The 25,080-nt window shown below is 40.3% G+C and overlaps 1 protein-coding gene across 5 annotated transcripts in view; it reads right to left on the bottom strand.

Moving 5' to 3' along the window:
- Positions 1–2,650: 2,650 nt before the first annotated feature.
- The window catches only part of ADCY1 (adenylate cyclase 1), a 350,409-nt gene continuing 327,979 nt past the window's right edge, over positions 2,651–25,080 (bottom strand). For 3 of the 5 annotated variants that reach the window (XM_061585729.1, XM_061585733.1, XM_061585732.1), the window contains 6 exons: positions 23,395–23,511; positions 22,587–22,733; positions 18,613–18,711; positions 9,592–9,706; positions 5,909–6,033; positions 2,651–4,792 (listed from right to left, as the gene is read on the bottom strand). In XM_061585729.1, the coding sequence (XP_061441713.1) occupies positions 4,454–4,792; positions 5,909–6,033; positions 9,592–9,706; positions 18,613–18,711; positions 22,587–22,733; positions 23,395–23,511 (942 nt within the window). In that variant the 3' untranslated portion in view covers positions 2,651–4,453. Of the gene's footprint in view, positions 4,793–5,908; positions 6,034–9,591; positions 9,707–18,612; positions 18,731–22,586; positions 22,734–23,394; positions 23,512–25,080 lie in introns of those variants that run through there. The other 2 variants (XM_061585731.1, XM_061585734.1) reach the window with 2 other exon arrangements.

The raw sequence follows: 25,080 nt of genomic DNA, 5'->3' as shown, positions 1-25,080 counted from the left end.
TGGGTAATCTTCCTCGTAGACTGTGGAAATGGTATGGACATAATATGTCTTGACTTCAGCAAAGCTTTTGACAAAGTGCCCCATGATATTCTGATTAGCAAGCTAGCTAAATGTGGGCTGGATGGAACAACTATCAGGAGGATCCACAGTTGGCTACAAAATCATACTTAAAGAGTGTTTATCAATGATTCCTTCCCAAAGTGGGGGGAGGTAACAGGCAAGGTACCCCAGGACTCAGTCCTGGGCCCAGTGCTCTTCAACATTTTTATTAATGACGTGGATGAGGAGGTGCAGGGAATGCTTATCAAATTCGCAGATGATACAAAATTGGGAGGGATAGCTAATACTCCGGAAGCCAGAAACAAAATTCAAAGACATCTTGATGTGTGTGAGTATTGGGCTGAAAACAACAGAATTAAATTTAACAGGGATAAGAAGAAAAGAAACCAAATGAACATCTTGGGATCTTGGGATTGTGAACCAATTACCTAGGGAGGTGGTGGGCTCTCCAACACTGGAAGCCTTCAAGATGCAGCTGGTCAGCCACCTGTTGGGAATGCTTTAATTTGCATTCCTGCACTGAGCAAGGGGTTGGACTCGATGGCTTTATAAGCCCCTTCAACTTTATGATTCTATTAATCTTCCAACATTTAGCTTCATTGTATGGTTCTGAATTTTAGTATTATATGAGAGAGAAATTTTCTATCTACTTATTCCACATCATCCATGATTTATACACTTGTACAATATCCTCTCTTTCTTGCATTCTTCTTAACTAAAAAGCCCTAAATGTTGCAGCCTTTCCTCACAAAGGAAGAGGTGACAATGCATGTTTTTTTAATAATGTAATTGCTGTTTTTTAAAAAATAATATTAGTTATTTAATTTTTGTAGATTGTATTGCCTTCATTGATGTATTTTTATGCTTGTACCTATTTTTTTGTAAGCCGCCTTGAGGTCCTTTGGCCAAAAGGCAGGGTAGAAATAAATGCAACAACAACAACAACAACAACAACAACAACAATAAAGAGTTGCTTCAGCCCCTTAATCATTTTTGTTGCCTTTTGCTATATTTAGTGACTGATTAGCTGAACTGTCAAATGTTTCAACAATGCTGATTTGTTTCATAAATTTGTAAATAAATAGAAGGGGGAAGCTATGCATATACAGTAGGGCCCCACTTTGCGGCGCTCCACTTTGCAGCGTTCCACCGATACAGCAGTTGTCAACTGCAGAAAGGTCCCGCTCCTACGGCGCTTGTTCCACTTTTATGGTGTTTTTCGGGTGCCATGCACCATGTTAGACAATGTTAGTCAATGTGTTCCACTTTACGGTGGATTTCGCTTTACGGCAGCGGTCCGGAACGGAACCTGCCATATCAGCGGGGCCCCACTGTAGTGTCATTTTATAGTTTAGTCACTGGGCAGAAACTAGACTTAGCTATACCTGGATACAACCAGAAGTTTCCTGTTGCCTCTCTTGATTAAGAGAGGCAATAACGTTCTTGCTGAATTTTCAGATTACTGTGTCCTTCTTCCATGACACGCTCCACCTTCCCCTTTTGATGTTTTGGAAAGGAGAGCAAGAAAATGTGTGTGAAAGAGAAAACATAACAATCAGACCCACCGCATAGAGAGATTTCCCATGTGATGCTGTTAGCGGGAACAAATAAAATCTTTGTGTTGGTCTCTTTCTGAATGGAGGGGCAAAGGACATTTTGCCCCCTTCAAGTGTCCTTTTTTGCATTGAAAATGTATGTTCCCTGAATCTAGCATATCACTAATTTAAATCATGTAAGAGATGTGATACTGGCTCAATGGACAAGAGATGTGCATATTGATGCTCTGTTAACAGTTGCCAACTCCTAGAGCAGGGATGGAGGATCTCAGGCCCTCCAGAAGTTGTTGGACTGCAACACCCATCAGCCCCAGCCAGCCTAGCCAATAGTGAAGGAGCCCCACCCAAAAGCTCACTGAAATTAATGTAATGGTGGCATTTAATGCTAGTCCTACTCAGAGGAGACCAATTGAAGTTAATAGATATGACTATCAGATTCATTAATTTCAATAGGTCAACTCTGAGTAGGACAGCTGAAGTCCCCTTCTTTCTCTTGACTTAAAGCAGACTATGAGTAAAATCTAACATTATCATAAGCCACTTTAGAAGTTTTTGCTAGTGGCATGTGTTTTAAAATTAAAACAAGCAAGATTATCATCACACAGGAACACAGAGGTGAATGTTCTAAAACTGGGCACAATCGACTGAGAAGCTCTGCAGAAGCCCCAATGAAGTGAATGGAAACTGAGGAGCACAGTATGATGGTGCTCCTAGCACATCAATTAATGCACCAAGCTTCTCAATATCTTTTAGCATCTTTAGATAGAATTCTTGTGGTTTTAGCAGACTGTTACTTCCAGCTTTCTGTGAATACGACGAGAAGCTAAGAGCAATAATTGTAAACAAAAATCAATTAACAATGGCAGTCATATCTGAAAGCTTCCCAGAACATTCATTTTTCTTACCAAAGTTCACTATATTTTATGTACTCTGTTCTTGAGATATGCAGATGTACAACAGTAGACATTTCCTCATTGTAAAAAAAGAGAAAGAAATAGTAGTAGTTTCCAATCATACTTTCATTTGTATACCAACTGGGATTAAGACAAATGTCATTAAGGGGGAGGGAAAAAATAATCAACAAACATCTGGACATTTTCTATGCTAGTAAGACACTTGGTGACTCTAAAAGGAACACTCAGGTTGTTGGTGATTGGATTCCAGCTGGGGAAAATTGGCTGAGATGGTTGTGGAAAAATGGGATTGGGAAAGATAAGGGTTCAGCCCCCTCCTCCTTCTCTTCTACAAATCCCCAGTCACATCGCAGCAGAGAAGTAGCTGCCAGGTTCCCAGATCTTGGTATTCAATATAATCTTACTGAATAATAAGCACCAAAGAGGCAAACCACTAAAATGTATTCTGTACATAGCTCATTGAAATGAGTGTGAGCTGCCAAGGAGAAAGTTTGATTTGTATAATTTCCATTCATATCAACATGATGTACAGTGGAGACATTTCAGATGGGCTGCACTCAGTGAGACTTAATAAAAAGAAAATGGGGAAGGCAGGCAAGCACAAATGTGTGCATACAAACACACAGCACACACGCCGCAACATTTCCTCTAAACATGTCAAATTTGCAACATTATTATTAAAAGTTATTCCTTTCATTTGTGATACTGGAATCTACATTGTGCAAATAGATGTGCTGGTACCTTATTAATCCACCCTATCAAAATATGAGGTTAAAAGTTTGATCTTAAAAAAATGTGACTCAGCTTGTATGTTGGCCTATGAGAATCTCCAGATGGAAGGCAAGGGCAAAGCTTGTGCGGAAGTAGAGTTATGCAAAACACTGGCATCAAACAAAATGGATGGGATCCAAATGTTTCATTGCATGAATGTAACAAATTTTGTTCACAGAAAAAATCTTCATAGCAGAATTGAATCATATATACGTATAGCTTGGCAAATGCTTCTAATAAAAGATTGTATAAATGGTCAGCCACTTGGCCTGTTGAAAAGGCATAACTATACCTCAACACTCTTTTGGCATGCATGCACCTGTCACTTGAGCAGCATTTATCCAGAGGCATATTAATTTTATTCCAGATAAATTATCTAGAAGCTCAATTCACACATGTTAAAACACAGTAATTTTTAAGAACCACATTTGTTTACTTGAGCACTTGCTACTTCCTACATTAAAGCAAGTGCTGGCAATGTCTTGTTTTTCAAATGTTGTGGTAAATGACTCTATAATGCTTTCTTTAACCTCAGATATGTCTTATTTTCCCTATGTCCCTCCCCCAAACATTTTAGATGCAACCACACTGGATATGATTATAAGAACATTCTCTCACTCTTTGACATTGCAGGATGTAAAATTTCTATACCTACAAACCTCTTGCCATTTTTATATAGGAAATGTACGTGTGTGTATGTGTACATACACACCGTCTCTCTAGATCGTGTGTGTGTGTTGCTGTTAAGTGTCAGAAATCAAATACTCCCAACTTTTTGAATGAATATTGACAGTCACCAATGCCAGAATTTGTCAAAATTCAGTGGTGAATGTTGACAATCTCTCTCTTTCTCTCTCACACACATTCAGTCTCACCATGACTTTTTTTGTTAATTCATTTACCCTTTAAAATTGCTGATAAAAAATTACTTCTCTTCAGAAAATCAGCAGCAGACTTTTCTTAACAGAACTGCTAGCCCTTTTTGGATCCATTCCACAAGTTCTTATATGGTGTTCCTAAGTTCTCTTTGGTTGGATTGTAGACATCTTGGTTGATACCAACTCCTGTAGCCTTAAGCTTCTTCATGAAAATTTAGGTGACCTCTGCTTTTCACATTCATTGCAAGTGGCGCAACCAATATCTTCATTGCTTTCATGCTTCTTTTATGGCTGGCACTGAAGGAAGATAATGAAGCGTCTGATTGGTGTGGGTTGATGGTACTTGAAGTGTTCCAGCCCCAGCATTTGCTGAAAGGCTAGGTGATGAGGGCATAGATGGGCAACTTGTGCCCAGTTTAGTCTTAATGTTTGCTCGCCCACAAGGGTACATTTTCCGTTCTAAGTTTAAAGATCGTGTTTGTGAATTGTTTCCATTGGCCTTTCCTTCAAGAAAATAGGTCAACATTTCACCTTTGCCTTTGACACTGACTTTACCCCGACATACAAAATCATAACTGCACCTCTTCAATATGCGCTGGACATCTTCTGTAACCTGCAAATTAAAGAAACCAGAATCATTTATGACATATTGTGTAACACTGTAGTGAACCTTTTGGCCCAGGGTTTTATGGGACGGAGGCGGGAAGGAGAATAGAAGCCCAACAAAGATTGGGGTGTGGGTTATTTTTTGAGAAATCTCTCTGTGTGTGATTTTCCTCTTTTTTTTTTAAAAAAAACTTATTAGCTTTGTTACAGCTCATAGTGATGACAAGGCACTTCCTGGTTTGAATGCTCACAGGAATAATGCTATATATAAAAGAGTTATCTATATAAAAGCAGTTAAACCTATTACATATACAAAAACAATTATACAAAAATTGTAAATAGAAAAATAGTTTTAAACAACAGCACATGGATAAAACAAGTTCAAATCCAAGACAGATACCAACTGGGCTAAAGATTTTAGAAGGCTCCCTACATCATCATAGAGTGATTTCCATGGTCAATTGCGGGGGACAAATTTGCTGCCCTTGGCTCCTGCTGGGAGGAATGACGGGATATAAATCAAATAAATAAATAAAATAGATTTGGAACAGCTCTAGTTTTAGAAGCTTAAATCCTAAAGCAAATTATCTCTCTTTATAAAAGTCAGCCTCCAATACTACAGTAACTGGAAATAGGGCTTTTTCTGTGGCTCAGCCTTGCAAGGCAGATCTGCCTCAAGTCGTTGATAGTATATTAATTGTGAGGGTTTCTCTCTGCTTCTAATATTATTTTTATCTTCTATCTGGTGGTAACAGGGATTCATTTTTGGCTCCTGGTAGCTGCAATTTTATATATTTTGTTACTAATAGTGATATCTGCTTTATCTACTATTTTTATTATCTGATTTATATCCCACCCTACCTCCCAGCAGGAGGCCAGGGCGGCAATTCCACTTGGGGACACTTCTGCAGTTAGGGCCAAAGCTGCCCTCCACCCAGGGGTAACTGGTATCACAGTTCCAGTAGGGATATATTTATTTGGTACATATGGGAAAGTGTTCCACACTTTTCTTGACTGAAAACAGTGAGGTAGGTAGAGCCTCACATATAACCTGAAAAGCAATCCACTGTTTACTTATTCCACAAAGACTGTTATAGTTTTGGAGTATTATGAAAACACTTACCTGAATTTTACCTTGCACTCCAGTACTATCCATTCTACTAGCAACATTTACAGTGTTACCCCAGATGTCATACTGCGGTCTTCTGGCACCAATAACACCTGCCACTACAGGGCCTACATTAATACCTGAAACGGTGACAGTGGCCATGAATGTATATAACTTTTGCTCCAATATCTATTTCATATATCTAAAATGACCCAAATGTCCTAAAAAGAACAGAACAGATGCTAAAAACTAGCTTCCTGTATGAGCTTTCCATGCAGAGTAGTTTGAAGCTGAACTGGGTTTGTGGTGTGGTTCAATACACACAATGAGCTGAGATGAGTGGGCTTGCCCATTTATAAGCTTCCCTTCTCTGCAGTTTCTAAGAATGAAAGGTGCTAAGGCTCAAGCCTTCATAGAAGATAAACCACCTCCCTGAAAGCCTTGCTTTATCTTAAATGGATAGAATAGACAATGCTTATTTGGTGGTGAGGGCAAATGAAATACCACATACTCACAGGCACTTTTCCTTGGGCCCCTGCACACATGCTTTTTATTGCACATTCAAGATGATTTGTGCTCATGATGCTATTGGGGTGGTTTTTGTGCAAAAACTTGGGCAGTCAAATTGCTTCATTCCAATCAGTGCTGAAATCTTACAGTTTTTTATACCACAAATGTTCTAGTTTATTTTTGTCCCACTTATGTTGCATGACAGACCCTCTGGAGAGCAATAATGTGGTGGAATTGTGGAAGTATCACAGAACAAACTAAAGCAGAATAAATCTGCTAATGCACTGTCATTACATCAAGAGCATATTGCAGAATACACCTGCACTAAAACACTCGCCTGGGCCCCCCTCTTTGTTACTATTTCACACTTGGCCATAGATTCTGGGGCAGATACACCCAAGTTGTGTGCACTATTCACACAATCAAGCTGACACTTTGATAGCTACAGTTATCATGGGTATGTGAATAAGATGTGATTACTTGAACATATGGGCAGCTGACAATTTATGTCACATTTACCATTTACCATTTACCATCAACCCACGTGGACTGAATTAGTAGTGAGTGTAACAATCACACAATTATATCACAACTTTTGACAGCTTCCTCCTGTTTAATGAAATGTAGGTAAGGATGAGAAGAAATCCAACCTATCTGTCTGTATAGTGCCAGAACGCCTTCTTTTTTTTACTACTTTTACTTGCAAAAATGTTTAATAATCTAGCTACTTTCTCCTTGTGAGAATTGTTTGCAGTTGTGCCTTTAGAATTTCCTTTTTTAGAACTCCTACCCATCTTGGGCTCCTTTCCTCATTAGAATTGCTTGCCATGGAACCTTACTTATCATTGTTCTAAATATATTAAAATTAGCTTTCCTGAAGTCCAGGGTACGTGTAAACACCTAATATCTCTAAATGGGTGCATCTGGAGGATATATTTATTTTATTTATTTAAAAGCAATTTTAAACTGTTTAATATTTTAAAAATCTTTAAGCAGATGCCCCTTTCTTTGCTGCTTGTGAGCTTCTCCCAATTTCTGAATCCTTGTCCCAGCTATATGAGGAAGTCTGGAATTCCCATTCCTAGAAGAGTAACTTCTAATCTGCCTTTCCTTCATTGGCTGTACATATTTAAATTGTAATTAAATTATCAGTAGTTTATTTTACAGGTTTATAAACTTCGACAGCGACAGCTGTGTACAGCTGCTATCTAGACCAGTGGTTTCTAACCTGGGGTATGTGACCCCCAGGGGGGCTGCATAGTGATCCAGAGGGGGCGCAAACAGTAAAGAAATGGAACTTTTTTTTTTTAAAAAAAGTCTTCACTCCCTGGATGCCGTCTGCTTCTCACTGCTGCTGCAGACAACACCTCCCCCTTGCTACAAATGAGAGCGGAGGACATTTGCTGAAGTACCAGAGGGTCTTTCAGGTGCACCAAGAGCAGGCATCTGCCTATAAAACATGTGGCAGACACCAAAAGAGGCTGAGGGTGGAACTACCAAGAAGAAGAGGGGATTACTGTTGCCAACTCCCCTCTCCTCGCACTGCTACTCCTGCTGCTGCCCTTATTGAGAATGATAGGAGAGGCCTTTTTGTGAAGCAAAAAGAAGCAAGGCCATAAAGAAAGGCTGCTTTCCCCCTTCCTTTGTGGCAGCTGGCCGGCCTGCCTTTCTTGGCTCCTGCTTTGCTGTCACCTCCTTTAAAAAATTATTCTTATTTGTGAAGCTGTCCAGATCTCGCCTTCAGCCCAGACGGAGCCAAAGAGAGGAAGCTCAGGACTTGCTCACCCCCCGATCTCTGAGGCTAAGTGTGTGTGCCATCATCCCGCCTTTCTTCCACCTACACTCCACCCCCCACTCTCTCTCCAAGATGCTGCGGCAGTTGAGGGCCTCCCATGTGCCCAAATGCATGCACGCCTGCAGATGCTTGCAGAAGAGGCAGGTGTGTTTGTGTGTGTGCATGCACTGATCTGTCTCCTGCTCCACTGTCATTCCCCAAGTGCATGCTAACCAAGTCATTGGTTCCGATGATCATCCCAAGGCCTAAGAGCGCTAACTCCCCTCCTCAATCTATCCACGCTTTTGCCTGTACAATTCAGCATCCCCACCTCTACCACATTGCTGCGTCTTTATTATTATTTTAAAAAAGCTCAGCAAGTTGGCTGAAGCTGGAGTCCACATACTGCAGCTGAAATGTATTTATTTAATGGATTTATTTATTTAATTATTATTACATTTCTATTCCACCTTTTCTCCAAGTTATTCAAAGTGGTGCATATGGTCTCCCCCAATTTCCATTTTATCCTTACACCAACCCTGCGAGATGGGCTAAGAGACTGTGTCTGGCCCAAGGTCACCCAGTGGGCTTCATGGCTGGGTGGGGATTTGAACCTGGATCTTAGTCCAACACTGTAACCCACTGGTTACAGGACTATCTTCAGACTGTACATCTTCAGACTGTCGGGGGGGAGGGGAATCCCAGTTTGATTGGACCTTTGCATTAAGAAAAAGAAAGCAACACCCCCCTGTCTACAGGGAGCTTTTTATGGAAAGGGATATTTGGAGACGTGATTTTGCCACCCACCATTTTTTCAATTAACAGAGACTAAAATTATAATTAGCATGGAGGAGGGTCATGAAATTTTTTGAGCTTACAAAGGAGGTCCCATAATCATAAAGGTTGGGAACCACTGGTCTAGATCATAGAAGGTTTCCTGCTTGTAAACCTTTAACATGAATTTGGTGGCAACCTTAGCAACGTAAGATGTAGAACTAGGTTCCCTCCCGATGTCCTTTTTTTTGAGCATTAATCATAATTTGTGTTCCTGTTATCAGGTTGATGATATGCGATTGTACTTTCAATACAATTTGCTCCTGCAAGTTTCAGGGAGGTCATACTGCTTCATTTGCTATAGGTGCATGTCCAGTTTCCTGCTAAAATCCTGTAACTTTTAATACAACATATGTTATTCAATGTATTTATTTATTGTCCTGGTTTTGCTGTGCTACAGCACAAGAGTGCTCCTCCGGACAGCAATAATGGAGGAACATTGGGGAAGCATCGCAGAACACCTAATCAAGCAAAATAATGTGTGGATAGTCCAGTACATATTCACCACATGCTGCAGAATACACCTGCCCCCCCAAAAAATCAGTCTGGAAGGCCCCCCAGTTCCTGAAATGTGACTTACCGACCCGAAGAACAAAGTCATTGTATGACTGATAGTTGATTTCATCAAGAACGTCAAACATTTCTATTGCAAAATCAGCCAGTGTACTGAGATGGGAATATATTGATTTCTTTGCCTAGTTTTTTTTATAAAAAAAGAAGGCAATACATTATTTATTCATTTACGTTTCCTATCTTTCTTTGAACTGAAATCAGGCAGTTTCAAACACAATAAAGTTTAAAAGCACACTTTAAAATGAACAGATAAACATTCAACACGGTAATTTTTTTAAAAAAATCATATGGAGTCTTTCTAAATTAAAAACAATTTTTAAACCTCCAGAAGGTTAGATGTATTTAACACCCCTTCTTTGGGGTGATTGTTCCACAAGAACTGGACCATAGTGGAGAAGGCTGGTGCTCTATAGCTTCGGGTGTGTTTTTTAAAATCATAACGGTTTGATCTATCAACGGCTGTTAGTCATCATAATAGCTAAATGGAGCATCCAAATTCAGACAGTCAGCCACTAGATAATACTTGATAGGGAAGGCAACAGCAGGAGATTATTGCCATCATGCCTGCTTATGGACTTCCCAGACACTTCCATTTGAATACTGGGAAACAGGAAACTGAACGAGACAGAATTTTGGTCTTATCCACCAGGACTCTTCTGTGTTTTTGAACTCAATGTTTTTAAACCAACATAGACATGATGTCTGCAATGTGACAGTGGGCCTGGGAGACTGAAGAGGATGAACAAGCTTGTACAGTGAACAAAAGAACAGCCATGTGGGAATCAAACAAAGGAGTTCATCTCATCCAGCAACCTGTTTCCAACCAGATGGCTCTATTGTCCTCTTCCAGTGTTGCTGGAAGCTCTTCTAGCTTGCTTGCATACAAGCATACAGCCTCTGAACATGGCCGTTCCACATAGCCACTATTAATTTGTCTCATTCCCTTTAAAAGCCATCCACATCCATGACCATCCCCACATCTTGCTGCAGTGGATTCTATGAATTAATTTTCCATTGTGTGTAGAAATACTTCCTTTTGTCTGTCTTGAATCTATTCTCAGTTAATATAACTGATGATCCTGAGTTCTGGTATATAATGCTAGAGAGGAAAACCATCTCTTGATCCATTCTGTCCATATCATTCATAATTCTATAAATTTCTGTCACAATCCAGCCTGAATCAGTTTGGAATTTAGGATTCAGCTGAAACAGGTGCATAGCCCTAATAAATAGTTTGATACCATTGAATTTTCTTTCTGTTATTTCAGTTAATATGGGAGTGATGGAAATTAATATGACTAGTCTAAAGCAGCCTTTTATTAAAAAGGGAGGGAATGATTACTTACAGAAGAAGATGCATCTTCAATAAGGCAAAGAAAGTTTAGGACTGCAATGAATTTTCTCAGTCTCGAGGCTTGAATTCCTTTCATTCTTACTAAGTAAGCAGCAGCACTTAAGATGTTCCTAACATTTTGCTTATTGTAAAAATATAATACTCCATGTATGAGCATAAATATTACTGGAACTTTATGAAATACTCAAGTTACAAGATGTCAGGTCAATGTTTAACATGTGAAACTAATTTATAGAATTGGACACCCCATCCACTGGCACTATGAAAAAATCTAGTCCAGCATTTGCACATGGTGATGGGCTGGTGGTGGCAGGATGGATAGAAAGGCATTACTAGACAATATGATAGAGTTGGGCTATGGAAACAGACAGGGAGGAAACACCAGACTGGAGCACTATCTGAAGGAGGAGTGGAACAGATTAGGTATCTGAGTGGGCTGGGTGAGGGGACCTACGTAGGGATGATAATCAGACAAAGGAATTAGCTGTCACTGCATTACTGAGCTAAATTCAAGGTATTACTGTTAGTGTATAAAGCCCTAAATGGTCTAGAACCAGGTTATCTGAAGGAACACTTTATCTCTTATACACTGGCTAGATCACTGCAATCAGTGCGGGACACATAAATGGGCTCAAGTTATGGGAAGCAAGATTTTGACTGAACATCAGGAAAAATGTTCTAACTGTTAGAGCCATATGACAATGGAACCAATTATCTAGGGAGGTACTGGGCTCTTCAACACTGGAGGCATTCAAGAGCAGCTGGACAGCCATCTGTTGGGTCTGCTTTAATTTGGATTCCTGCGCTGAACAGGGGTTTGGACTGGATGGCCTTACAGGCCCCTTCCATCTCTACTATTCTATGATCTGGAAAAGCCCTCTTGACTGCACCACAATTATCTGATATTGGTTTAGCTTCTACAAATTAAGGCTTTTAGTACAGTGGGACTGATAATTTAGAACACTGTTCCTATTGAAATCAGACAGGCACCTACAATTCTGAACTTTCATCACCTACTGAAAATGTACTTGTTTCGCCAAGCATTGTGAAATAATTTTTTCAGTGTTGGTCATTTGTTTTGCATTTTTTATTTTATAGTTCTATGATGTTTTAATGATTTTATTGTACACCATCTTGATTTTTTTAATGAGTTGGCTGTTTGTAAATACTCTTATAAAACAAACAAAAACTATAGAAGAGATCTGACAACTTATGATTCAGCAAAGTAACACAGAACTCCACGTGTCCACGGTGACTTTCCAAGGGCTTGTTATGATCACTTGGTGAATGCCTACCATTAAATACAACACACACACTCCACCCCCCACAAACCAGGAGAAAGGTCTCAAGCATCAGGCAAGCCAAGAATGCATGACTGGTACGCTGTATGTGGTTTGGTGGGTCACAAGCTAGATAGGCCTAGTGCAGAAAGTGTTGAAATTTGGACATCACTTAAAAGTGATTGAAACTTCACTAACAAGATTAGTGAATGTTGTGGAAATTTTACAAGGATATTATCTACTTAAACTTCTGAAGGAGTGTGTCAAATACTCAGCTCAATTTGGATAGCCCCCTCTGCTAGCAAATAAAAAATACACCAGACAAAACATATTTAGTTTTTGAAACATTTGACCTGAATTACCCAATAACAAGTCATTTTAAGAATTGTAGTTCAAAGACCATTTATCCTACACATAGGAGAACATCCCCTCTCCTTGCTTGTTTGACCAAAAAGATACAGATACAAACCATAAGGGATTAATTCAGCATAGAAATTTATCAACAATTGCATCACCAAATAAATATCTTAAACTATAAATATATATTTTTATTTGAGGAACATGGAAAGTCCGTAATAAGCGAAGGAGCCCTGCTGAATTGGACCATGGATGAAGCTTGACAATCAATTATCTGGCATCATAATGATGTCAAGTGACAATAACGCATTTGAAGTGCATTTCCAAGCAGTTGCAATCTAGGCCACTTCTAAAAGCACTTCAAAGGCAATGTCTCTCAGCACCCATCAGCTGACGGGTGCTGAAAGACAGCATTCAAAGTACATTTCCATGTGGTTTCTATTGCTTGGAAATGCACTTCAAAGTGAAGGCCATACCTTTACTTGCCTCCCATGACATCATATATGGGTTGGTGTGGTTTGGGGAAAATGGCCTCATGGGCCAAATTAAGTCCTTGCCAGGCTTACTTAGGCCCACCCCAGCCCTAACATACAGCATCTGACACCAAATAATACATAGCCATTATGGCTAGTAGACATTGATAGTCTTATCGTCTGTGAGGATATCTATTAATGATACTTTGCAAACATAAGACTTAATGAGATACATTCCAAATGCATCCAAATAGCTGGTTTCAATGTCACATTACTGGAACTGTTTCTTTTCACCATTTAATGATATTATTACAAAGAGTTACGGATTATATTCTGGCTCATTTGCTTTTGCCCTCAAATCAATGTTATTTTCCCACTATGATTCATGGAGGTACTTCTAAGTTAGCTGAAGTAGGAGCAACTTGGATCTGCAAAGGGAAAGCCTACTTTGCTGCAGAAGGGCTCTGCAGAAGGAAGTGTTCCTCTGAGGCCAATTCACCCTCTACTTCCTTTCTACATGATCTCAGAACTTAGCTTAACATAATGACTTCCTTGCTTGCTGCCTTCCAGCTTGAGTCTATACATCATTACTTATACTATAGATTAGCGGTTCGCAACCTGGGGTTGGGATCCCCATGGGAGTTGGAAAGAGCCAAGAGAATAATTATTTATTAATTTTAAAATTAAAAAAATAGTTAATGGCCAGTCTCTGTACCACCAACCTGTGAGCCTGCACTGCATGTAGATGCAGCTGCTTCTGCCTTCCCTTCCTTCCTTCCAGCCAGCCAGCACAGTTAATTCCCACACACAGAGAGCTGAGCAGCGCTGGAGGGAGTGCATCTAGAAGAAGGGCCAGCTAAGCTTATTTAAGCTCCAGCACCTCTCTCAGCTCTTTTCTCAGCAGCAGTAAGGGAAGATAGATCAAGCCGATTGGCTCTGGCTTTAGATAGAGAGGGATCCCAGGAGGGGTTTGCCTGCCAGAAAAGTAGTCCTGGAGCATCCTTCCATGAATACATACCTGGGCACTTATTAAAAATTCACTGAACAATTAACTTATAGTACAATTTATACATGTCTACTCAGAAATAAGTTTCTTCATATTTAATGGGGCTTACTCTCAGGTAAATCAAATTGCAGTAATCAGACCAGACTAAGATTCTGTTGAAGCTTTACTATTTGGAGGCGGGGCATGGGGATTTACTGATTAACGGAAGTAAAAAAATTATGTCTATAATGCTGCAACCATGTCTACTCAGAAGTATGTCCTATAGGATTCAGTGGAGCAACAGCCACTCAAGGTAGGTTTGGTTGAGGGTTAGTGGCTGACCCTGGGCAGTAAGTGAGCAAAAAAATGATGGGTTTTAAAAATGTGAAATTGCACATGCTTAGTGTAGTTTTGTTGCTGTTTATCAAGGCTTTGAGTGTTTTTTTTTACAGTTGTATATGTTCATTATATTTTTCAATATTTTAAAATATGTTAAGTTCACAAAATTTTGTTTTTACTCTTAATTTGAGTTCTTTGCATGGTTAAAGGTTGGCATTGGGGGAGAGTAGGGATGGAAAGATCTGTCTGTTTCGCAGAGCTTGGAAAAGTTACATTTTTGAACTACAACTCCCATCAGCCCCAGCCAGTGGCCATGCTGGCTGGGGCTGATGGTAGTTCAAAAAAGTAACTTTTCCAAGCTCTGCTGTTTCGTTTCTCTCAGTTTCTCATTTTTCCAATGTTAAATTCAGTTCTCTACATTTCTACAGCAATCTGTGAATTTTTTTAAAAAAAATCCTCATGACAATTCTCTAACATTTTAGTGCAAATTTCTCCAAATAAACCCATTTTTGTAAGCAGTTTTGACAAAGGTGCACATTTTTGCAGCCATTTCTCATCATTTCATGCCTTTTTGCATGCTATTTTCACTCATGTATTCATTTTTATGCACACTTTCCACTAATATATGCATCTTTGTAAACGGTGTTTAGTTAGCGAACTGCATCCCAAAATTCTAATAAATGCACATTTCGAAGGATGTCTGTGCTTCGGTTCTCATATCATTTTGGAAATTCTGATTTTGATAAATTCTGCTTAAAATGCAGACTGAAATGAAATTCTCACCCGTCCCTAGGGGAGAGTACGGCTCTTGTGCCTTTAACAGCTATGTGGCAGGCACAAATTCAACAATCAAATTAAGCTTTTTCTAATGTGCAAATACAATTCTTGGGAAGCTTCACCTGTTGACATTCTGTCTCTTAGACATATTATTGTTGTCATATGGAGCTTCCTGAGTCGAGTGTTGAAGAGGAGGGAACATTTTATACAGTTGGAACACTTAAAACCAGAGTCCAAATGCCCTGGCATCCACCAGGCTCTGTTCACCACTCTGGGCAGTTTACTTTTATCTCCTTCCTTTCATTTCCTTCAAAATGTGTTAAAAGTTGTTTATATTGCTGTAACTTGCCCTGGGACCTTTTGGTGAAGGGCAGGGAATAAATACCATCATCATCATATTTTGTTTCTGTGATTAATAAAAAGTGACATTATTTAACGCTTCATTAACAGAGACTAAAATTACAACAATTAGCATAAGGGGATCGCAAACATTTTTGAGGTTACAAAGGGAGTCCCGTACTCATAAAGGTTGGGAACAATTGCTATAGATTATGGGAATTCAAATCAGGAAGAACTGCAGGTTCCAGTATTATCAATGCCACTCCAGAAAAAAGGTATCAATAATTCAAACCCCCCAAATCCTCAAAGGAAAGAGAGTGCAGGATTTTGGAGGAGATGCACCAGGAAATGGTTCTAATAGTCCCAGATGGCTTCATGGGGCAAAAGGCATGCTTAATTCTTTTCTGTCTGGTATTTGAAAGGTTTGGCTAACTTTGGGAAGAGGACTATCAAATATTCAGGGTGGAAGAAGTTGATGTGAGTTTATCTGAAGGGTGGTCACTAGAACTGGGCAGTTCCTTGTTCCATGTCTGCCAGAGCCCCAGTTATAGTGGGTAATATGAATGATGAATCCATTGAAGTGTCCAGAACACGGTCTTGTCTTTCGTTATTGGATGAGTTTCAGTTGGTGCAGCTTGAGGAAGTGGACAAGGTGCTTGGAATGGTGCGGGCGACCATGTCTGCTCTAGATCCTTGTCCATCTTGGCTGGTCAAGGCTAGCAGGACTGGTACCACCGGCTGGGCCAAGGAAGTGATAAATGCCTCCTTGAGTGAGGGAGTAGTCCCTAGCAGCCTCAAGGAGGCAGTAGTGAGACCTCTTTTGAAGAAACCTTCCTTGGACCCAGATAACTTGAACAATTATAGACCGGTGGCGAATGTCCCCTTTTTGGGCAAGGTTCTGGAGCGGGTGGTTGCCGGTCAGCTCCAGGTGCTCTTGGATGAGACCGATTATCTGGATCCGTTTCAATCCGGTTTTAGGCCTGGTTTTGGCACTGAAACAGCCTTGGTCGCCCTGTACGATGACCTGTGTCGGGAGAGGGACAGAGGGAGTGTGACTCTGTTGATTCTCCTTGATCTCTCAGCGGCGTTTGATACCATCGACCATGGTATCCTTCTGGGGAGGCTCGCGGAGTTGGGAGTTGGAGGCACTGCTTGGCAGTGGTTCCGCTCCTACTTGGCGGATCGTTGCCAGAAGGTAGTACTTGGGGAACATTGCTTGACACCTTGGACTCTCCATTGTGGAGTCCCTCAAGGGTCGGTTTTGTCCACCATGCTTTTTAACATCTACATGCAGCCTCTGGGTGCCGTCATCAGGAGTTTTGGAGTGCGTTGCCACCAGTACGCTGATGACACGCAGCTCTATTTCTCCTTTTCATCTTCTGCAGGTGAGTCTGTGGATGTGCTGAATCATTGCCTGACCGCGATAATGGACTGGATGAGAGCTAGTAAACTGAGACTCAATCCAGACAAGACCGAGACACTGTTGGTGAGTGCCTTCCCTGCTCAGATGGTGGATGTTTACCCTGTTCTAGATGGGGTTACACTCCCCTTGAAGGAACAGGTTCGTAGTCTGGGGGTTCTTTTCAATCCTTCCTTTTCTCTTGAGGCGCAAGTGGCCTCGGTGGCAAGGAATGCGTTCTACCACCTTCGGTTGGTAGCCCAGCTACGCCCCTATCTGGACAGGGATGACCTCGCCTCAGTTGTTCATGCTCTGGTAACTTCTAGGCTGGATTACTGTAATGCGCTCTATGTAGGGCTGCCCTTGAAGACAGTTCGGAAACTTCAGCTAGTGCAAAACGCAGCAGCCAGACTGCTGATGAGGACCAGCCGGTCAGCGCATATAACACCTGTTCTGGCCCGTTTGCGCTGGCTACCTATTTGTTTCCGAGCCAGATTCAAGGTGCTGGTTTTGACCTATAAAGCCTTACACGGCGTGGGACCGCAATATCTTGTGGAACGCCTCTCCCGCTATGAACCTACCCGGTCACTTTGCTCAGCATCTAAGGCCCTCCTCCGGGTACCAACCCATCGAGAAGCCCGGAGGACAGTTACTCGATCTAGGGCCTTTTCTGTAGTGGCCCCCGAACTGTGGAACAGCCTCCCCGAAGAAGTACGCCTGGCGCCTACGCTCCTATCTTTCCGGCGCCAGGTTAAGACCTGGCTATGCTCCCAGGCATTTTAAGCGTTTATGTTATAATTTTTTTTTTAAAAAAAATTCTTTTCTTTTGTTCCTGCTTGTGTTCATTGTTTGTAGGCTGATTTTATTGTGATTTTGTATTTTAACCTTTTGTACACCGCCCAGAGAGCCATTCGCTATGGGCGGTTTATAAATGAAACAAATAAATAAAAATAAAATAATAGTGACCATATTAATCCTTAGGTTCTTATGGAAAATCCTGGACCTGATCCTGGGGAGTAGCCTTCTGAAGTGGAATGGATCTACCTGATAATGCCATAACCCAAACAGACCTTGGAATCCTCTGAAACAAAGGCTTTAACGAGCCATGTGGTCTGTTGCATCTTTTAAGAAGATATGAGATATGAAGGGGAAGCAGAATGCCTCAAAGAAGCAGGATGGCAATGAAACATTTCCCTCTAGAGAAGGATTTGGAGCCATGTTTGCATTCTCTTTTTAAAATTCTTGCTCCTGATACTGCTCCTAAAATAAAGTAATCCCTAAACAAGGATGTTAAAGTTCCCATAACCAATTTAGGCCCCTTAATTTTAAGTGTATGCAGCATAAGATTGTATAACCTAAATTTTATAATGGGAATGCAGGTAAACAGTCAACTAGCTGCAGTTCCCTTTTGAGTAAACGCACATGGCAAATCTGTGTTTGTTTCTGTGTAATATATGAAAGAGCCCAAAGTGTGAAAGACAGGGAGCAACCTTGTCAAAATGCTACTTTGTCCATCTTTCTGACAAAACAAAAACACAGGAATTGGAGGGAGTGGTGAAACTGAAGGCATGAAGCAATTGAAAGCCATGTCTTTTAGGGTCCCTACCTTGTTTCCTGTTCCACCTAAATCTGAGCAATCTCTTAGTATACTACTGTTCTAACACCATTCTTAGCATCATTTGTGAAAATGATCACAGAAAGCATTCCAAATGGAAGACTTCTTACCTTGGTGCCAGTAGTTGGTGCGAGTCCCACTGCGGCCATATATGTGCTGCCGATTGTCTTGATTTTTTCAATGTCTTTATAATACTCTTTGTCCATAAGCTTTGTTTAAAACATAAAACTGTTAAACATTACATAATATTTTAGATAGGAAAGAAGAGTTTGTGCATGCATATTACTTTTCTGTTTCCAATTCTTTGTGCTGCCTCACATTTACAGCAAATTTCCTAAGGACTCAGTGAGCTTGAAATGAGACCCTTGATCATTTCCAAGATATCCGTTTTGGCCTGATATTATTTGCAAAAAGCCTTATCTGATTTGATATAGGCCAGGGGTTCCTAATGGTGGTCCATGAGCTTCATTCTGGTGGTGTGCAGCATGTCATGGATTTATGGTTGAGATGGCAGATGACACATCCATTGTATTAAATATTCATACTGATTTTAAATGGTGTTTTAGTTCTTTCGTTTCTTTTATTGCATTTTATTATATTACAATTTGAGTTCTATGGAATAGAATAAAATACTATATGTAAAAAAGAAAAGAAACAATAAAATGCAATTAAAAATCATACAGCATCTAGCAAATTGCTACAACAGGCAGAAAAATCATTAACTAGTCTACCAAGACCCTCAGCAATTTTCAAGTGGTCCTTGAGGAAAAGTTTGGGAACTGCTATAGGCTTAATTGGAAGAATTTATTATTGCACAATTAATCTTACCAACCTTTGCTTCACCAGCTTGATGCAAGGAAGTCGGGGGGATATAGAAACAATTTAATAACTCCAGCAAAGAATACCTAGCCTGTCATCTACTATGTATTTTGGAAAGTTGTTGGCCGGCCTGCCTGTCCGTCTGTTCTATATGCATTCAGACTCCTCTTGAGATATTGTCACTCAGTTTGGCATAATCATTCCTGAGATCAAGGGGTGGGTTTTGGCCTATATTTGGCTATTGTCGGACACCATTTTGAATCAAAATGGCGGACTGAACCATTCCAAATTGCAGTGATTTGGACATCTGTTGAGATATTGTCACCCATTTTGGTGTGATGGTTCCTGAGATGGCCAAGTAGGTTTTGGTGTATGTTTGGAAACCATCAAATGCCATTTTGAATCAAGATGGTAGGTCACACTGTTCCAAACTCTACTGACTTGGACACTCTTGAATATGTAGATGCCCACTTTGATGTGATGGATCTTGAGACGGGGGACGAGTATTGGTCTGTATCTGGATATTTTTGCATATCATTTTGAACCAAAATGGTGGGTTGAACCTGACTGAATTAATCTAAAACTGCACTGATTTTAACTAAATTTGGCAGGAAACTAATAAGGATGTGTTCCGGATTTGCCCACAAACCGTATCTCAAACCAAATTAGGCTGATCCAGGCAGATCCAGGCTTCGACTGATTAACATAGCCCGAGATAACCTCTGGTAGGCTACCTGGAGCAATCCAGGGCTTTGAGGGGGTGGTGTGCTGGGCAGAAAAGAGAGAAAGGCAACCTCTGAAAAGAAGAGTAGGGGGCTGTTTGCAAGGGGACTTTCAAACAGTTCCAGCGCTATGCTTTGGTTGCATGTGCCTGCTTGCTACAGGGCAACATCCACATGAGTGTAGTTCCATTTGATCAGAAGCTAAGATTATATAGACAATTTTTGTCTAATTCTGCACAATTTTTATTCATGTTGTTGTTGTTATGTACCTTAAAGTCGATCACGACTTATGGCGACCCTATGAATCAGCGACATCCAATAGCATCTGTCGTGAACCACCCTGTTCAGATCTTGTAAGTTCAGGTCTGTGGTTTCTTTTATGGAATCAATCCATCTCTTGTTTGGCCTTCCTCTTTTTCTGATCCCTTCTGTTTTTCCCAGCATTATTGTATTTTCTAGTTAATCTTGTCTTCTCATCATGTTTCCAAACTATGATAACCTCAGTTTCATCATTTTAGCTTCTAATGGTGGTTCTGGTTTATTTGTTCTAACACCCAATTATTTGTCTTTTTCACAGTCCATGGTATGCGCAAAGCTCTCCTCCAATACCACATTTCAACAGACTTTTCCTCTTATCTGCTTTTTTCACTGTCCAACTTTCACATCCATACATAGAGATCGGGGATGATAAAATACACCTTGTCTCACACACCATTTGGTTTCTCCATATACTGTCCTTACAGTAGCCTCTTGTCCAGAGTATAGGTTGTGTATCAGGACAATCAATTCACCAAAGTATGTTTGCGATATGATCTCTGGTGCCTCTTCCCTTTCTGAATCCAGCTTGGACCTCTGGCATTTCTCGCTCCATATATGGTAAGAGCCTTTGTTGTAGAATCTTGAACATTACTTTACTTGCATGGGATATTAAGGCAATATTTCGATAATTACTGCATTCTCTGGGATCCCCTTTCTTTGGAATTGGGATGTATATTGAACGCTTCCAGTCTGTGGGCCATTGTTTAGTTTTCCATATTTGTTGACAATTTTTTGTCAAAATTTGGACAGATTCAGTCTCAGTATTATTATTATTGTTTATTTAATTTGCATCCTGCCCTTCCACCCAGCAGGAGCCCAGGGCGGCAAACAAGGCACTAAAAACACTTTAAAACATCATAAAAACAAATCTTAAAATACATTAAGACAAAACAGCGTTAAAAACATTTAAAACACTTTTTAAAAAGGGTTAAAACATTATTAAAAACATATCAAGCAATTCTGACACAGACACAGACTGGGATAGCTCTCAACTTAAAAGGCTTGTTGAAAAAGAAAAGTAGCTTGTAGCAACTCTTTTTGTATGCCATCTGTTCCTGGTGATTTGTTTCTTCCAAGTATTTTAAGAGCAGCTTTCACCTCACATTCTAAAATTTCTGGTTCTTCATCATACGGTTCCTCCATGAATGAATCTGTCACCCTTGCATCTTTTTTATAGAGTTCTTCAGTGTATTGCTTCCATCTTCCTTTTATTTCGTCTCAGTCTGCCAGTGTGTTCTCCTGTTGATTATTCAACATCCCTACTCTTGGTTTAAATTTCCCTTTCATTTCTCTAATCTTTTGGAATAGGGCTCTTGTTCTTCCCTTTTTGTTGCCCTCTTCTATTTCTATACAATAACTATTGTAATAGTTCTTTGTCCCTATGTACTAGTTGCTGTATTGTTGCATTTGGGGTTCTAACCGTGTTTCTTTCTCCTTTTGCTTTTGCTTTCCTTCTCTCTTTATCCATTTCAAGAGTTTCTTCAGCCATCCATTGAGGTCTTTCTTTTTACCTAGAGGTATTATCTTTTTGCACTCTTCCCCCATAATGTCTCTGGCTTCATTCCATAGTTCTTCTGGTTCTCTGTCAACTAAGTTAAAAGCCTCAAATCTGTTCCTTATTTGAACTTTATATTCTTCTGGGATGTTATTTAAGTTGTATTTTGCCATTATGATTGCTTTGTTGTTCTTCTTTAGCTTTACTCTGATTTTTTATATGAACAGTTCATGATCTGTACCGCAGACTGCTCCTGGTCTTCTGTTTGCAGACAGTATGGAGCTTCTCCATCTTCTGCTACCAGTTATATAATCAATTTTATTCTTGTATTGACCATTTGGTGATGTCCAAGTGTACAGTCGTCTTTTCAGTTGCTCAAAAAATGTGTTTGCAAGAAACAAATTATTGGCTTCACAGATTTCAGTAAGTCTTCTGCTTCATTTCTATCTCCTAAGCCCCATTTCCCCACAGTTCCTAGTTCTTCTGTTCCCTACTTTTGCATTCCAGTCCCCCATGATTATCTCCGCACTACTGATTATCAGCAGTATTCATAGAACCAATAAGATATCATTTGCTGTGTGGATCACTAGTGATGCCAACTCAGCTAGAACAAATTCTAAACTATGAGAGCATTTTTAAGAGCAAGGACTGTGATCTTATCAACATTATGATGAGCTTACAAAAATATTCCTGAAATGGAAGACTTAATGACAGAAAACATAGTCCTTACCTCATCAAAATCTGCAATAATTTCATTTAACAGGCGTAAGCATTCCACTCCCATGTTATTGCCATCCAGTTCAATGTAAAAATCGTTAAAGTTTGGGATAGAAGCAAACATCACCCCCACTTGTGAATATGACTGGTAATACAGGTCCTGAAATGTTTAGATTACAGTTTCTGTTAATTTCAGCTAAGAAAATTCAGTGAGTTGGATACAGTATAAATAAGCTGTATTCAGTTTCCAATGAAATAGATGGGACTTACGTTAGTTATTATAACTGTTCATGACTATCCAATGGGACCTGTGCAACTAAATTAGCCTGGATCCAGCCCAATTCAAGCACACATAATCATTATCGATAATAAGACCTCAAAGGTATCCAGAAAACTCTGGTATTTAAGTCACTCATCACTATACAACTGGGAAGGTCATAAAAGCTGCACAGATAGCTAAAGATATGGTTTACCAGGGCTGCTGGTTCCTATCTCTAGCAGCTATTTCCTGTAGGCATCACAAGCCAACAAAGCATCATTAACCCCTTCTTAATTAAAAAAAATACAAATCATGTCCTTGGATAGACCTGGTATTAGTTTCCAGATCAGACAGAATTAAAAATAATTTGAAGAACACCAGTATGGGGAAGCAGGAATCTTGCCAGACTTTGAGCAAGGTAAGCACCCCTGCTCAAATTCTAAATAAGCACCCCTTATTTAAACTGCACTGATTTTCAGTCTATTAAGCCACCTTGAGTGATTTGCTGTAGAAATGTAAAGTCAGGATACAAACCCTGAAAACAAACAATGATACTCCTTACCATGTTCCTTGGATTAGACATGAGAAAATGCTGTGCAACATGAGCTGGCAAAAGATTGAAGAGAATTCTTTTGTTATCTAATTTCACTCTTTCCATATCATCTCTCTCTTCTTCTGCCTACAAAAAGAAAATATGTTTTTAACAATGAAAGCTGCAGTCCTAAACACACTTAGTAGGGAAGATGTACCACTTGAGACAGTGCCCTAGTTTGCACAACAAGTCAAACTATGGTTTACTGGGACTGTGTAAATGTGTGGACTCCCAGAGAGGAGCTGGCAGCCACTCTGCATCTCCCCAGTCCTTTTTGTTCCCACGCTGTGCAGAACTAAGCCAAGGTCTGAAGTAGGGCTCATGGTTAAGCTCCCTTCCCACTAACCACAAGTTGTAGCCAAGGTTTGTGGTTAATGAGGAATAGGAATGTATGAACATACCTCAATCCGGTCTGGCATTCATTCACACTTTCATCCAGTATTTTCTGTACCGCTGGAACTGGTTTATTTTTAACAAGTCTTTCTCCCATTTTGTCATCCACTGACGCGAAAATGTATGTAATTTTAATGTATATAATTGCACATGATAAATACACATATCTCAACTATCAATACATATATACAAATCAATTACCTTCCCTGTGTGTTCCATTTCAAAGTTAATGAATTTCCAGAAGGGTAGCCCTATTTGCTCTTTGCAGAAAAACAACAAAGGGTGTCACTGCACCTCATTGCAGTTGGTGCAAAATGCGGTGGTGCGACTGCTCACTGGGGCAGGGTATTGACAGCATGTTAATCTGCTGCTGAAAGAATTGCACTGGCTGCCCATTAGCTATGAACCCAAGTTTATTTATCTATTTATTATTGCATTATCCCACCTTTCCTCCAAGGAGCTCAAAGCATCATACATGCTTCTTCCCCTCTTAATTTAATCCCCACAACAACCCTGTGAGGTAGGTTAGGCTACAGGCAGTGACTGGCCCAAGGTCACACAGTGTGCTTCATGGCTGAATGGGGATTTGAACCCGGGTCTCCCAGGTCCTAGTCCAACACTTTAACCACTACACCACACTGGCTCTTATTCAACGTTCTGGTTGTGGTGTACAAAGCCCTATGAAACTTGGGAGGATACCTGAAAGATCGTCTTACCCCTTATATACCCAGTCAATCAGTATGCTCTGCAGGCAAGGGCCTCCTGCAGATACCATCTTATCAGGAAGTCCGTTCCACACAACATAGGAAGTGGATCTTTAGTGATATGGCACTGACACTTTGGAATTCCTTCCCCTTAAATATTAGACAGGCACTATCTCTGTTATCATTTCGGTGCCTATTGAAGACCTTCCTCTTTCAACAAGGCTTTTAAGTAAAGACCTTATCCCAGCCTGCAGCTGTGCTGGAATTGTTGTTTAGAATCAGAGAATAGTAGAGTTGGAAGGGGCCTATAAGGTCATCAAGTCCAACCCCCTGCTCAATGCACAAATCCAAATCAAAGCATTCCCGACAGATGGCTGTCCAGCTGCTTCTTGAATGCCTCCAGTGTCAGAGAGCCCACTACCTCTCTAGGTAATTGGTTCCATTGTCGTATGGCTTAGTTAGTAAGTTTTTCCTGATGTCCAGTTGAAATCTCGCTTCCTGCAATTTGAGCCCATTATTCTGTGTCCTGCACTCTGGGATGATTGAGAAGAGATCCTGG

The sequence above is a fragment of the Rhineura floridana genome, chromosome 10 (assembly GCF_030035675.1).
Source record: "Rhineura floridana isolate rRhiFlo1 chromosome 10, rRhiFlo1.hap2, whole genome shotgun sequence".
NCBI classification, from domain to species: domain Eukaryota; kingdom Metazoa; phylum Chordata; class Lepidosauria; order Squamata; family Rhineuridae; genus Rhineura; species Rhineura floridana.
The sequence above is the reverse complement of the archived record's forward strand: the minus strand, read 5'-3'. Positions and strand labels throughout refer to the sequence as shown.